The 14,130-nt window shown below is 57.9% G+C and overlaps 1 protein-coding gene and 2 long non-coding RNA genes across 7 annotated transcripts in view; 1 reads left to right on the plus strand and 2 right to left on the minus strand.

Annotated features, from left to right (window-relative positions):
• LOC116544317 overlaps window positions 1–92 on the plus strand; it is a 673-nt gene extending 581 nt beyond the window's left edge. Inside the window, exon 3 of the long non-coding RNA XR_004265883.1 lies at window positions 51–92. This is a non-coding gene — a long non-coding RNA (uncharacterized LOC116544317). The remainder of the gene's footprint in view (window positions 1–50) is intronic.
• LOC116544316 overlaps window positions 1–5,110 on the minus strand; it is a 6,283-nt gene extending 1,173 nt beyond the window's left edge. Inside the window, exon 1 of the long non-coding RNA XR_004265882.1 lies at window positions 46–5,110. This is a non-coding gene — a long non-coding RNA (uncharacterized LOC116544316). The remainder of the gene's footprint in view (window positions 1–45) is intronic.
• The window catches only part of MOB2 (MOB kinase activator 2), a 71,067-nt gene that overhangs the window by 5,899 nt on the left and 51,038 nt on the right, over window positions 1–14,130 (minus strand). For 2 of the 5 annotated variants that reach the window (XM_032270558.1, XM_032270560.1), the window contains exons 2-3: window positions 5,431–5,609; window positions 5,117–5,210 (exon numbers count right to left, since the gene is read on the minus strand). In XM_032270558.1, the coding sequence (XP_032126449.1) occupies window positions 5,117–5,210; window positions 5,431–5,609 (273 nt within the window). Of the gene's footprint in view, window positions 1–5,116; window positions 5,211–5,430; window positions 5,610–11,890; window positions 12,339–14,130 lie in introns of those variants that run through there. The other 3 variants (XM_032270556.1, XM_032270557.1, XM_032270559.1) reach the window with 3 other exon arrangements.

Consider the following 14,130-nt stretch of genomic DNA (forward strand, 5'->3'; position numbering starts at 1 on the left):
GAGACCTCAGGTGATAAGCGTGGGGCGTCTCTCCATGATGGAGACCTTAGGTGATAGATAAGTGTGGTGTGTCTCTCCGTGATGGAGACCTTCAATTTTCTGCATCAGCATTTTGGGGTTTCCAGGATGCAAATCCTGGGAATGTCTTGTTAGGGTTGTAACTGAGGATCTCATTACTTTTGGAGCTATTTTAAATATTCAGTTTTCAATTTCACATTGCTAACACAGCCATCACTGATCTGTGTGTTGACCTTGCTAAATGTAATTATTATCTGCTGCAATCCTTGAGGTTTTCCCAGTCCTGCAATGTGTGCACAGGGGTACAGCAATACTCCCTATCCACAAGGGATGCACTGCCACAGCCCAGGGATGCCTGAAACCACGGACAGCATGGAACTCTAAATACGCTGCACTTTCTCCTATGCATACATTACTAAGATAAAGACAGGAAGATCAGATTTACTGAGATAGGGTCTCGCTATGTTGCCAGGTTGGTCTCGAACTCCTGGCCTGAGTAGCCAAGATTATAGGTGTGAGGCCCCACAGGCAGTGTCATTTATAAACTGAGGACAGTCAGTTGCAGTGAGTGGCTGTGTCGCATCTCAGGGGCCTCCTGCCGGCCTCCTGGACCACGCTGCTGCTCCCATGGTCTCACCCTCCACCCACAGGTCCAAGTGCTCCACATGCACCGTGGCTGCCACTTTCACAGTTTCATGAAAGAGCCTTTTGATCCCTTCCTCACAATTTCATCCAGAGATTTGTTCCGACCTTAGATCTCAGCAACCTCGGCATACAATTTTCTTTCTACTCAAGAACGTTCATTCACCTTTCCACCTTGAGGTCAGGAAAGCACTTGACATCTTCTCTTTGGCAGATCTGAATCGCCAGCATCACACTCCTGCACTTTGGGCTGCCTACATCAATTAAGGGCAGTCCGACCATAAGCACCTGGCACTGTGGCAGTGGGTGGCTCAGGGGGCCTGAGGCCCAGCTGGACCAAGGGAGGAGGACACGCGCCTGGAGCAGGATGGCCGAGACTGCACCGCACCACTCAAAACAGTGTGCAGCTCAAAACTTACCGTTTATCTCGGGAATTTTCCATGTAACATGTTCAGACCACAGGTGAGCATGGGTAACTGAAGCTGCAGAGAAGGGGACCTACTGTTTTCTTTCTTTTCCAATTTGGATGCCTTGTATTATTTTTTCTTACCTTATGGCACCGTCTATCTTGCTCTAGTTTTGGTATTTTATGCCTTCCAAAGAGTTGGTCCATTTAATCCAAGCTGTAGAACTGATCTGCACAGAGGGTTATTTTTTGCAATACTTCCTTATTATCCTTTTAACATCCACGGGGTTTAGAGTGACATTTCTCTTTACATCCACGGGGTTTAGAGTGACACTCACTCCTTATTGGTAACTGCATTTTCTCTCTTATCTTTGTATCTACTAAAGGTTAACCGATTTCATTATCTTTTCAAGTAATCACATTTTGATTTCATTGATTTCCCCTATTGTCTTAAAAATCAATTTGAGTGCTTTTGTTCTCATTTACTTTCTTCTGCTCCGGGTTTATCTTGCTTTTTCTCAAGCTTTTTTTTTAAAGTTGGAAACTTAGACTGAAAGTCATCTTCTTTTTGTAAAACAGCATTTAATCCTGTAAATCCCCTCTAGGCACTGCTTTCATTGTGTCTCACAAATTCTGACATGCTGTATTTTCGTGTGTGTACAGTTTTTGAAAGTTTTGTTTTCTGTTACTGATTTCCAGTTTAACTCCACCATGGCCAGAAAACTTACTTCGTATGATCCTGGTTTTTAAAAATGTGTTAAGGGCTCTTCTGTGGCAGGTGTGATCCATTGTGGTGGCTCATCTTTGTGAGCTAAAATGGGGTTGTGCTGCTGAGGCTGCAGTGCCAATCCAGCCGACTGGTGGTGTCATCAGGCGCCCTGCCCTCGCTGATTTGTCTCTGAGGCTCTGTCACCAGAGGAGTGCTGGAATCTGCAGCAATGCTGTGATTCTGCCCGTGTCTCCAGCAGCGCCTTCAGTGTGCTGTGTCCAAAGCCTTGCTGTTTGTGCATACACGTTCATGGCATGATCTCTTCCTCAAGAGCTGCCCCTTTTCTAAAGCTAGAACCTTTTCACTCCTGCTCATTTCTTTGCTCCAGGTCTCCCTCGGCCTGAAATAGCCACTCCCACCCTCTTCTGAGGCAGGTTTTTGCAGCCCCTCTTCTTCTGTCTTCCTACTTGTAAGCTGCCTACACCACAGCATCTACAGTGATGCTACATACGGGACACTGGTACCCAATTTCTGTGTTGAAAGCTAAACCCCAGATGTGAGGGTATTTGGAGATGGGGCCTGTGGGAGGTGATGAGGTCGCAAGGCAGAACACTCATGAACAGAATGAGTGCCCTTCTAAGGCCCCAGAGAGTTCCCTCACCCGCCTTCCTTTCAGCAGGAAGGCGCTGTCTGTGGACCAGGAGGGGGCCCTCACCAGACACTGAATCGAGCTAATCAGACTCAGTGATGTGATCAGTGCCCCCTTCCTGGTCCACAGACAGCAGATCTTGACCTTGGACTTTCAGCCTCCAGAACTGCAAGAAATAAAATTCTGTTGTTCACAAGCCACCAAGTCTATCACGTTTCATAACAGCATCCCAAATCAAATACGACAAATGAGCTTCTGGCAGACACCAGAGAGCTGGCTTAGTTTAAAAATCTACCCTCATACGCTGTCCTGACTGGTGCATTTACCCCAGCCCCTCTGCTGATCAGTCAGCATTTAGGTGTTCCACTATTTGCTGTTTGCTGCCTCTGTTGCTCGTTCCTTACGGTATTTCTTCTTTCGGGCTTTCTTTGGGGCCACTTGAATGTTTTTGTATTTCATTTGAAATACCTATGACGACTCCGTGTCTCTACACACGAGCTCTGCAAGGCTGCTCAAAGGGTTGTTGCAGGCACCTTAACCCTGTGTGCTCGACCTGGCACCCGCACACACGCTGCCACCTACAGCCCCACCGCCGCCACAGGCCCACCCCGCCACAGCTGTCCTGGGAACGGCACTGCACGGGCACTGGCGGGCACTGCCCTCGTCCTCTTGCACCATCACTCGCATCTGCAGATGCTCAGGGGAAGGAGGGAGCCCTGCAGGGAGTCTGCGGAGCAGGTCTGCCGGCTGGGAGGGCTCTTGGTTTGGAGTGACTCTGGACACTGGCCGGACGTGGAATTCCGGGGTGACCATTCTTTTCTCCCAGCACTGTAAGATGCATGGGCTTCCGTCTTCCTTCTGGCCTCCTGGGTTTCTTACGAGCGCCACAGTCATTCACTGCGGCATCCCTTGTCAGTACAGGCCACACCGTCTGGCTGCTGACGAAGGACAGCTGCCAAGGGCTCTTTCTTTGCCCCCAGTTCTCAGCGTTTGGTTTGTGTACGTCTGCACGTGGCTGTTAGCCTTACATGGGGTCTGCTCAGCTTCTTAAGTCTGCAGGTTTGTATCTGTGGAAAGCTCTCAGCCATTATTGCTGCAGTGTGTTTCTGGTCCCACCCCCTTTCTTCTGAATCTGACATCAACCTTTTTGGGACTGTCCTACAGGCCACAGCATGGAGGACACATGCCTCAACCCCAGGGCCCTCATGCTACCAGGCAGACCTACTGGTCTTGCAGGCGACAAGTGGCCCTGACGCCCTCTGGGAAGCTTCTGTTTCTTAGTCTGAGTGGATTTCTGTCCCTTGGCTTGAAAGGATTCCTGGGAAGGCATTACATGCATTTAATTCACAGACATCTACTACCACCATGATGCTGGTTCCAGATGCAAAGGACCCTGGGTGGCCTAGGCCCTCCAAGGGGACGTAGGTCTGCCCAACTCCACGTCCTCTACTCCTCCAAGGAACCCCTTTTCCAAACAAACCCAGTGCCACAGAGCACCAGGAGCAGAGCCACTGGAAGGGTGCCGGGCCCTGCCTGCCCAGGAGCAGGGCAGCTTGGCCAGCGCTTGGCCACAGGTGGCTCCGGAGCCACAGTGGACACAAGGCTCTCATGCAGCTCTCGGAAACTGCTCTGCCACCTCAGGATCACCTCCACGCCTGATCCACAGAGGCCACCTCCATTTCACATTGAGCTTGCTCCCCTCAGGGTGATAAGCACTGTCCCCATCATCTTCCCGGGCTGGGCCTGGCCGTGACACCTCATCTTCCTGGGGAATTAAGAGAGTGAAGCCAGTTGTTGTCTGTAACTGCCCGTGTCAACCAGAACCAAACCCAGCTGTGACCTGTCGGGGCCATGAGGGCAGGGCCAGTAGGACTGAAGCCAAGGGGATGCCTGCCACCTGCCTGTGCAAAAGCTCCCTGTGGCTTCTTGAGGGGAGAACTCAGCTTTGTCTGGGGACCACATCTCCCCGGTACCAGGGCCAGGAAAGCCATGTCTATGGGCAGGATGACCTTCGGGATGCGCTCACAAGCCCACCTTCTGTCCCTGACCTGCGTGCACTGACAACAGCAGGACATCAGGGGAAGCTTCTACCGTCCCCAGCCGCACACATCCCAGGCTGAGCCCAACCCAGCCTCCTCCTGCCTGCAGCCTCCAGCAACCCAGGCCTGGCAGTGCTCCTTCCTCTGCTACACAAGTGGGGTGCACAGGGCCACTAAGCAACACCCACCTACTAAGGAAATCAGGGAGTAGTGCTTCCAGGAGAGAGCTACCAGCACCGGGCCTGTCGCATAGTTGTGGAGATGGCACCTGGGCTCCCATGAAATGAGTGACGGAGCAAGGAGCTATGGCCTGCCCAGCCCAGCCCCCACTGTCCCTCTCGGGCCCACAGAGAGCTCTCACGGGAGCCAGCCAAGAGGGGCTCTCTGCAATCTTAGGGCATTCCCTTTGGAAACATCTCTGCCCCCAGAAACACACCCCATCAATCCCCACCAGCTCCGGCACCTCCCGGGCCCCACTGGGGACACAGCTGGCTGGGCCATTGGCCCCTGAGGGACAGGAGGTGGATGCCATGGTGGAAGGCCTGTGCTAAGACTTCTCAGCATCTCTAGGTGAGAACGGAGTCCAAGAGGACAGGAGCTTGGGGTGACAGGGGCTCCCAAGAGGAGTCAGGCTGTAGCCAGGCGGCACTCACGTGTTGCACACGGCCATCGTCTGACACGTCTCTCCTGTGCAGAACTCGGAGATGGTGCTATACTGCAGGTTGATGTGGTGGAAAAATGTTGTGGCTGGAAGAGAAGAGAAGGGGCCAGATATGAAAAACGCCAGGGCCGAGCCACCCCGTCCACCCCTGCTTCCAGCAACAGGTGCGGGAGCTCGGCTGGGGGAGTTCCACCAGTCCACGGGCCACTCTCTCCCCTCGCAGCAGTGGGCCGCTGAGCACCAGCTGTGGGGGTCCTCCTCGAGGACGGCCTTCCAGGAGGAGCGGGGAAGAGGGAAGGGGCCCACCCCCAGGCCCACGCGCACTGTTGCTGGCCAGCCACTCGTTAAGGTCAATCTCGCGGGGCAGCACCACCAGCTCCTTGAACTGGAAGTCGGTGATCCTGGCCTTGGTGTGCTCGGGCTCCAGATAGGCCTTCCTCTCCTCCGCAGCAGGCTTCTTGCCATTGGGCTTGGCTTTAGACTTCCTGCCAAGAGAGGAGACATAGTGTGGTCACTGTGTGCCCACCAAACCCAGGGCCTGCCCATGGGGTCACTTGTGGCAAGCGCAGGTGTAGAGAGAGCTGCCTGAGCCCATCGGGGCAACCCTGCCTTCCTGCCAGGCTCGTGGGGACACCAGCGGAGAGACTGCTCCGCAGAGGGCCGGCACAGCGCCTCCCGGGGAGGAAGGGCTGGCGCTATCACTTGTCATCACAGGGCCCTGCATGGAGGGCCTCCTTACTACCTCCTCCCACCAGGGAGGGCCCAGGGATTAGGGCCCCCAGAGCGTAGCCTCCAGCTTTCCAGTGCTCTTGGAAGGAGAGGAGAAGCAAACCTTCTCACTCCTGGTTTCTTCTGAGTTGGCCGGCCTACCCCACCCCCGGTGGCCCCAGTGAAAACACACTGCAGGCCTTGTGTGGGGCACAGAGCAGGCACCTGCCTTCCTGACTGGCTATGAGCACCGGGCCCCTGGCATGAGGCGGCAGCCTGGCCTGCAGCTCCAGCGTCCCTGCTGTCCACCAGGCCTGGGGAGGCCACAGGGTGATGGGGACCAAAGGTCTATGCGGCAACCTGACCTTGTTCTTACTTTCTTCTGTTTTGAAAAGCTGGTAATGGTTTATTTAAAAGAAAGAGAAAGGAAAAATGCTCCCTGAATGCCAGGGAAATGTTTCCCTTTCAGCTTCTCACAGAAATCTTCACCTTAAAAGGCGACAAGTGCAGGCCTCTGGGGGCAGTGCTGGGAGTGGCCAGAGCCAGGCAGGGAGCAGGGGCAGGGCCCATGGGCCCCAGGGCTCCCATTCTGCCCTCTCTCCAGAGCACAGGGCGTGGGGTCTGAGGAAGAGGAAGCGCAGGTGTGGATGGCTCACATGCAGCCTGGGTGCTTGGGGTACCCACAGTACAGGAGTGGGACAGACATGGACTTGAGCTTCCTTGCAGCCTGCAGCCCCTCTCCCGGACACAGCGAGGCACCCAGACTCCACACCAGCCTCTGCCAGGCCATGGCCGGCACATCCACCACAGGGTAGGCTCTCTCCATGATGCTGGGCCTGACCCTGACCACCCGAGGGCAGGCCTAAGCCTCCCTGTCTTGTGATCTCATGGCACACCACAGCCCACCTGGGCAGCTACAGATTGGGCTCAGCCTTCCCATTTGGAGGGGTAGATGCGGTGAGGACCTAGGCTGCCAGACAAGCTGCTGAACCACCTCTCTGCTCTGTGTCTTAGGAGCTGTGGCACCTTGCAAGCTCCAGGTGGCGGTTACCAGGAGGTCACGCAGGGCTGCCAGCAGGAGCAGCTGCCAGCATGCTCACTCTCAGGGTCTGCCCCAGGTCCTGCTCAGGGAGGCTGCCCTACTGACAGTTCCTGCACTCTCGCCAGCCTTCCAAGCCGGAGCTACATTCCCCTCCGGTCCTCAGAGGGAGCTGGGCAGAGCAGACCCTAGAGACCTGGCTTCCCTCCAAGGCTCTTCTCCCAGGCTCTGGCTGTGGTCAGGAGGTATGGAGCAGCTGCCACTCCAGCACTGGCGCCTCAGCCTCCCTGCCTCCTCCCATCTGCACCTGCTCTCCGGGAACACAGGGGCAAGTGTGCACCAGGCCCTCCAGTCTGGGCCTCCCTAAGCTGCTCCCCCAGTTTCACCCTGTCCCCAGCACCCAGGGCTGGCCAAACTTGGTGCACTGTGGGACAAGCCTCCTGCGAGCCCACCTTTCTTTGGACCTGGTCACTCGTTCCCATGGGGCATAAGGATGGGCAATGGCCCAAAGGTAGCAGGTCCAAGGGGACGTGCAGGACACAGCCTCTGATCCAGGAAGGGCCATGTGGGCACCAACAGAGGGACTTCCACAGGAGGCTACCGAACACCTGGCAGCAGCTGCATCTCCCTGACCTCAAGTGTCCTCCTTCCCAGAAGGGCAGGCTCTCGGTGAAGGCCCAGGCAGCCCACTGTGCAGTCCAAGCCAGCGGCAGCTGTTGAGGCCTCAGAGCACACGACATCCCGGTGGCACCCTCCTCATCCTTAGTCATTCTCAGCTTTGCCCAGTGGAGAAAACAACTCTGTGGCACCCCCAGCCCAGCCCCACAGGCTCTGCACCATCCAGGCCCAGGGATCTCCCCAGGCATGGCCTCAGTGGCCTGGCTGCCCCTCACCTAGGGACGTGCCAAGGTCCTGTGCCCTGCTCCCAGCTCCCCCCATGCTGCTAGCCAGGAGCCCCAGTGCACAGAAAGACCGAGTCCCTGGACATGGAGCGGGGACTGTTGGAGAAGGCTCCGGATGCAGGCAGGACAGAGATGGCGCTGAAGGGACTGAGGAGTGGGTGCTGGACCTCAGACCACCCACAGGGCTGCCATACCTCTTGGAAGAAGCAGAGAGGCAGATAGTGTGTGCACACCCCCAGAACAAAGCCCCTGACACTGTTCCCAATCCAACAGGTAGGTTCTGAGCCTGGGCCCCACCTGGAAGGCATCATGCACTTGGGAGGGGCCGGGCCAGCCAGAAGCACCTCCTTCCTGCCTCCCACATACCCGCCAGCCTCACCTCCCTCCTCCCTGCCACCACAGGGGTCTGCACCCTGCTTGTGCATACCAGCTGCTGCTCTGCCAACTGGCCCATCGTATGCCAGGCCTGGCAAACTTCTCCTGGTCCTTTAAGAGCCCATCAAATGCCACCCTCCCCATTCTGGCCAATTGGCACTGTGCCAGTCAGCCTCCTTGGCAACCAGCATGTAACTGATCCCTACTGGGAAGTGGGGCAACCCCTGCTGGACACGAATTTGGCAGGTAGGGGAAGGGGCACAGGGAGGCATCGGCGCTGCTGGGCTCCATGGAGAGGACAGACCATGCAGTGACCACACAGGGGGCCTGCCTCACCCTGCCCACAGCAGGCACACACTGCTTCACAGGCAGGGGGAGCTGGGGATATGCTGGGAGCCTGTACTCCTCATCCGTCCTGAGGGATGAGGCCAGCACAACCAAGTGACCAACACCTGTGCCACGTGACTTCGATTTCATTATCACAAATGGAACCCTGGCCAGACCCCACGGCCCACAGGAATGGGGTGCTCCCAGGCTCACAGACCCCCCACTCGCCCAGAGCACACTTGCTATGGAAGTCAAGAGAAGGCTGCAGACTCTGAGGTAGGTGGGTGGCAGCAAGAGGTGGCCCTCATTAGGCACTTCCCATCACACGTCAACTCCAAGGGGTGGGGCAGGCATGAGGGGCCCAGAAACTCAAGTTCCCAAGCCCAGGCCTAGAAAATACAGTGACCAGGAGAACTGTGGGGTGGAAGAGAGAGAAGGGCCGGCGGGTACTGCCTCCGAGGAGGGCGTGTCCTGCAGTTGTCTACAGCTGGCCCCTCACGTTCCTTGGATGGGGTGAGTGTCGGTGCTGGTTGGTCCACCCAGAGCCTGAAAGTCAGGGCTCCCAGTGACCCCTTTCCCCAAGACCCAGCCAGGTAGAGCCTCCAGCAGCCACCCGGCACAGAGCCTGGGGCTCAGCACACCTTACTCCCTGCAGTGCATGCCACGGGGGCCTCCCATCACCCCAAAATGCGGGAGAGGGCATCACATCCTGGGGTGCTTGGTGCCACCTCCACCCTACATTTCTGACTGGCCTTCTGGGTATTGGGTGGGGCCTGAAACCTACAGTTCTAACCTGAGTTCTCCCTGGGTGCTAACCCCACTTCTGTGGCAGGGCCTCAGGCTGCGGAATGGGACTACTTCTGGTTTTAACTGTCTGCACCCCCAAACAAATCAGCAGCCCCAGACATAGCAAGCTTTCACCAGCCTGCTGTGCCCTCTTCAAAGTGAGAGGCCCACTGAGAAGGAAAAAGCCAAGATGGCACAAGTAACACCAGCAGACATGGCAGACCCAGACGTCCACACAGGCAGGTGCTGCTGCTGCCCTAGAACCAGCCCCACATGGTTGCCACACTCCGCTCCTCGGCCCCTCACACGTTCAACTCCCAGGCGGTGTGGCTTCCCCATCGCTTCCCTTGAAACCTTCCTAAGCCCCAGAGAGGGGGCTCCGCCCGTCTTCCTCAGGGTCTGGCTGGGCTCCAGTCCTGCCTCTATGTCTCCTGTGGAGCGCCTTCAGCATTTGCCCTCAGATACAGTGCACATACTGGCACAGGCACACATGCACACTGCCTGTCAAACACACACCAGTGCCCTCACACACATAGCAGTCCCCACACACACACACACACACAGACGAGTCCTCTCACACACACACACGTCCTCTCACACACAGAGTCCTCTCACACACACCAGTGCCCTCACACACATAGCAGTCTCCTCACACACACACAGACGAGTCCTCTCACACACACACACGTCCTCTCACACACAGAGTCCTCTCACACACACCAGTGCCCTCACACACAGCAGTCCCCTCACACACACACACACACACAGACGAGTCCTCTCACACACACACACGTCCTCTCACACACACAGAGTCCTCTCACACACACCAGTGCCCTCACACACATAGCAGTCCCCTCACACACACACACCAGTCCCCTCTCACACACACACACACACACACACACACACACACACACCAGTCCCCTCACACACACACACAGGGTCCTCTCTCACACACACCAGTCCCTCACACACACACCAGTCCCCTCACACACACCAGTACCCTCACACACACACACCAGTCCCCCACACACACACACAGGGTCCTCTCTCACACACGCACACACGAGTCCCCTCACACACACACACGTCCTCTCACACAGACAGTCCTCTCTCACACACACCAGTCCCTCACACACACAGAGTCCCCTCACACACACCAGTTCCTCACACACACAGTCCTCTCACAAGCGCCCCCTCACACACACACACACACGCGCGTCCCCACACACACACCAGTCCCTTACACACACGAGTCCCCTCACACACACACTAGTCCCTCATACACACACGAGTCCCCTCACAAATACACCAGTCCCTCACACACACACCAGTCCCTCACACACACACCAGTCACACACACACACGAGTCCTCTCTCAAACACACCAGTTCCCTCACACACACACACACACACAGTGTCCCCTCACACACACACAACCAGTCTCTCTCTTACACACACACACACACACGAGTCCCCTCACACACACGCCAGTCCTTCACACACACACACACACACACACACACACACACAGTCCTCTCTCACACACCAGTCCCTCACACATGCAGTCCCATCACCCCACTGATGTCAGGCACTGTTCCTGATCTGAACTCACGTGTACTGCCAACTTGTCCACACGTTTCCAAAACCTCAGTTTCACCTTCAGATAGGACACGTTTGGCGGGGTCATCGGCCGGCACCCTTGGGTTGACTTGTAGGGCCCTGCCCATTGAACACACTGGCGATCAGGAGGCAGGGAAGGATCCCACGAAGAGAAAGATGGAGCCCGGTGCCCAGGGACAGGCAGAGGCACAGAGCTGCACATGGGTGCCGCAGCCCCGGCCCCTGGGGGGCATGTCCAGCAGGCCATGCTTGCCTCACACCCCCCTAAGCGACCCACCGGGGAGACACATCTGCTGCTGCAGCGGGCGGTACCTGCCCCGCTCCCCGGGGCCCTCAAGCTCAAGCACGGGTTCCTGCTCCCACACATGCCCCTGCACACAGCCCCCTGAATGTACGGGGGCGGGGAGCCATCCCTGCAGCAGGTCAGAGAAAGTAGAGTGAAGAAAGTGTCAGAAATGGATCTTCCGGCAACCTCCCTATGGCAGCCAGCACAAAACCAGGCACTCAGGAGCCCTGTGCTACTTCTCTGGACCAGGCCACTCAAGGACAGCCTCTGGGTCACCTCCGCCTGGGTGGCCAAAGCCCGTGCCCCGGTGGGCTGGGACACAGGCAGGCACACCCGCGGCAACTGGGGCTCCACATCCTGTGGGCTGCAGGAGGGCAGGCTTCTGTGCTGGCAAGGTGGGGTCAGCCCCAAAAGTTGAGGACATCGAGACCCGCTGCCCCCCCATAGAGCAGAGGAGGTGCAGGTGGCTAAGGAGAGCCCCACTCGGCCAGGCTCCAGAGCAAACCCGCCAGGCTGGCCCGAGGCTACACAGCCACCTCTGCCCTGGACGGCCTGAGGGCTGCTCAGCACAGCTTACTGCAAAGTTGCTGGCCACGTCGGGAGGGCAGCCACGGACACAGCACGCTGCCTCCCCAGCCTGACGTCCTGGGTGCAGGAACAGGACAGACAGACAGACGTCCTACACACCACACCCCTCCCCGGCCAAGCCGGCAGGTGTCACCTGAGCACTTTGCTGATGGCCTGAAGCACCATTTTGTAGCAGAGTCCGGTTTTGGGGGACTGGCTGGGCAGGGCTTGGTCTTCAGGGAGACTGCAGTGGTCTCCCAGCATGATGTGGGCAGTAGGGAAGGGAAGCGGTGGGGTACTGGATGGCCAGCACTCGCAAGTGCCTGCTGCCCGGGCCCTCCAGCCTCTCGGCCCTCCACCCTCACTCCCTGGCCAATGGGACGCCTGGCAGAGACAAACAGCTGCTCCCTTTCCAGAGGCAAGGGCCGGCCAAGGCTGGTTAAATAAGGGAGCATCTGAATCCGCCTTTCAAAGTGGCAGGGCAGAAAAGGCGGTGGGGGTGGCGTCAGAGGGGAGAGGACAGGGCCAACCTCGGCCTGCAAGAATGACTCATCAGAGAGGTCCTGGAGTCCATCTCAAGGTGCTCCCCCAGGAAAGCCCTTCTGAGCACAGGAGCAGCTCTGCTGACGAGCTCCGGGTCTCACCCTTGTGTGGCCCAGCCCAGCCAAGTCAGTGCTCAGACTGGGGACAGACGGACGGACAGATAGGTGGCCCTGCCCTGCAGTGTGTACACAGCTGGAGGTACTCAAAGTAGCTCTCCCGCTGGATGGCCCTAGAGAGAGAAGGGGCCCACCAGCTTCTGGGTGACTGGATGGGGCTGGGCCGAGGCTGCCAGCCAGAGCCACAGGGCACCCAGCCCAGGAGAAACATCCCGAGCAGCTCCCCATGGGGGTGCAGGGAGCAGCATGCCCCAGCCTTCCTTCCAGTGGTCTGCACACAGGAGACCACCACATTCCAAAAATGCAAACACCTGAGAGGGCAGCGCTCTCTCCTCAACCTGAGTCAGTGTGGACCCCACTGGCAGGGACAGCCCCCACCACCAACACTACGGGCTCATCAGGAGCCTCTATCCGTGTAGGAGCCATACTTCCTGTGCTTCCTGCCAATCAAGAGACCCCAGCATCTCCCGCCACCGCCCCTCAGACCCTGTCGGAGCACCTCTGTCCGTGTGAAGCCTTGCAGGAGTCAGGACACAGCCGTGACACCAGATGCTGTGGGGAGCACAGAGCCATCAGGAAAGCAGCCAAGGCGGGCTCACGCCATCAACTCCAGCCACCATGGGGCCTGTGGTGTCTCGACTGCACACATACGCACAGCCTGGGCACAGAGACGGCACGCTGACCCGGTGCAGACATACTCTCCAGGTGCCACAGCAGAGGAGGACGGCCCAGGTGGCCCCTCTCCCTAAGCAGCGCAGCAGTAGCAGGCCCAACATGCCACAGTATCCTTCTCCCCACTAGGCCGGTCCCTCAGCCACAAGGGCAGTGTGGAACTCGTCTCTACAGAACCAACAGCCCAGTGAGGCTCAGGATGTCCATGTGCCCACGGGCCTTCCTCTGCCCTGGCAAGGCCATCCCCCAGCCCTGTGGTGCCACATGAACCCATACACCATGCTCACAACTGCCAGTCTGCCCTCAGGGCTCCACCAACAACAATGGGGACACAGGTGCCGGCAGGTCACCCAAGTGGCAAAGGAAGCCACAGGAAGAGCGGACTCCAGGTCTGGGGAGGTCCCTGTGAGCAGCAGGGCCGGGAGCAAGAGGCACACGATGCAGAGCTGCCTGCTCTCAGGAGGCCTGGCCTGGACAGAGGAGGTCACGCAGAGGCCCACAACAGGGAGAATGAGCCTGCTGGGGCTGGAGGGCACAGCGCAAGGGAAGCTGGGAGTGGTAGAGGCTTTGGGCACAAGAAGCTAGGCAACCAGGCAAGGCAGTGGTGAGGTTGGTACAGGGGTGGGCGTACTGTCAGGACCAGGTGCCGCGTATGGTGGGGGGAGCACGCCAAGCGAGCCCAGTGGGTCCAGTCAGCATGCGGCAGCTCTCTGGCGTGTGTGACTGTCCTGAGAGGGCTTGGCTGGTGTGCAGAGTAATATCCACATTCATCTGTGTTTGTTCACTGGGGCACATGTGCAGAGCAGGTATTCCTACTGATGAAAACTCAGGGGGTGGGGCAGGAGTGCGGAGGGGAAGGGCAGCCGGCACCCAAGGACACTAAGCCACAGAGGCCACAGTGAGAAGAGGAGCAGACCCGGTGGGGGAACTGTCACAGAGGCCAGCAGGCTGGTGATGGGTGCCGGTGTGGCCTGGCCCCGCCACCCCAGAAAACGAAGAGCAAAAGGACCCTCTCCAGGCACAGCCAGGCTCGGGAGCGGGCCAGGAACAGAGAGCACAGGAG

The sequence above is a fragment of the Sapajus apella genome, unplaced genomic scaffold, assembly GCF_009761245.1.
Source record: "Sapajus apella isolate SASKATOON/1434 unplaced genomic scaffold, GSC_monkey_1.0 scaffold212, whole genome shotgun sequence".
Taxonomy (NCBI): Eukaryota; Metazoa; Chordata; class Mammalia; order Primates; family Cebidae; genus Sapajus; species Sapajus apella.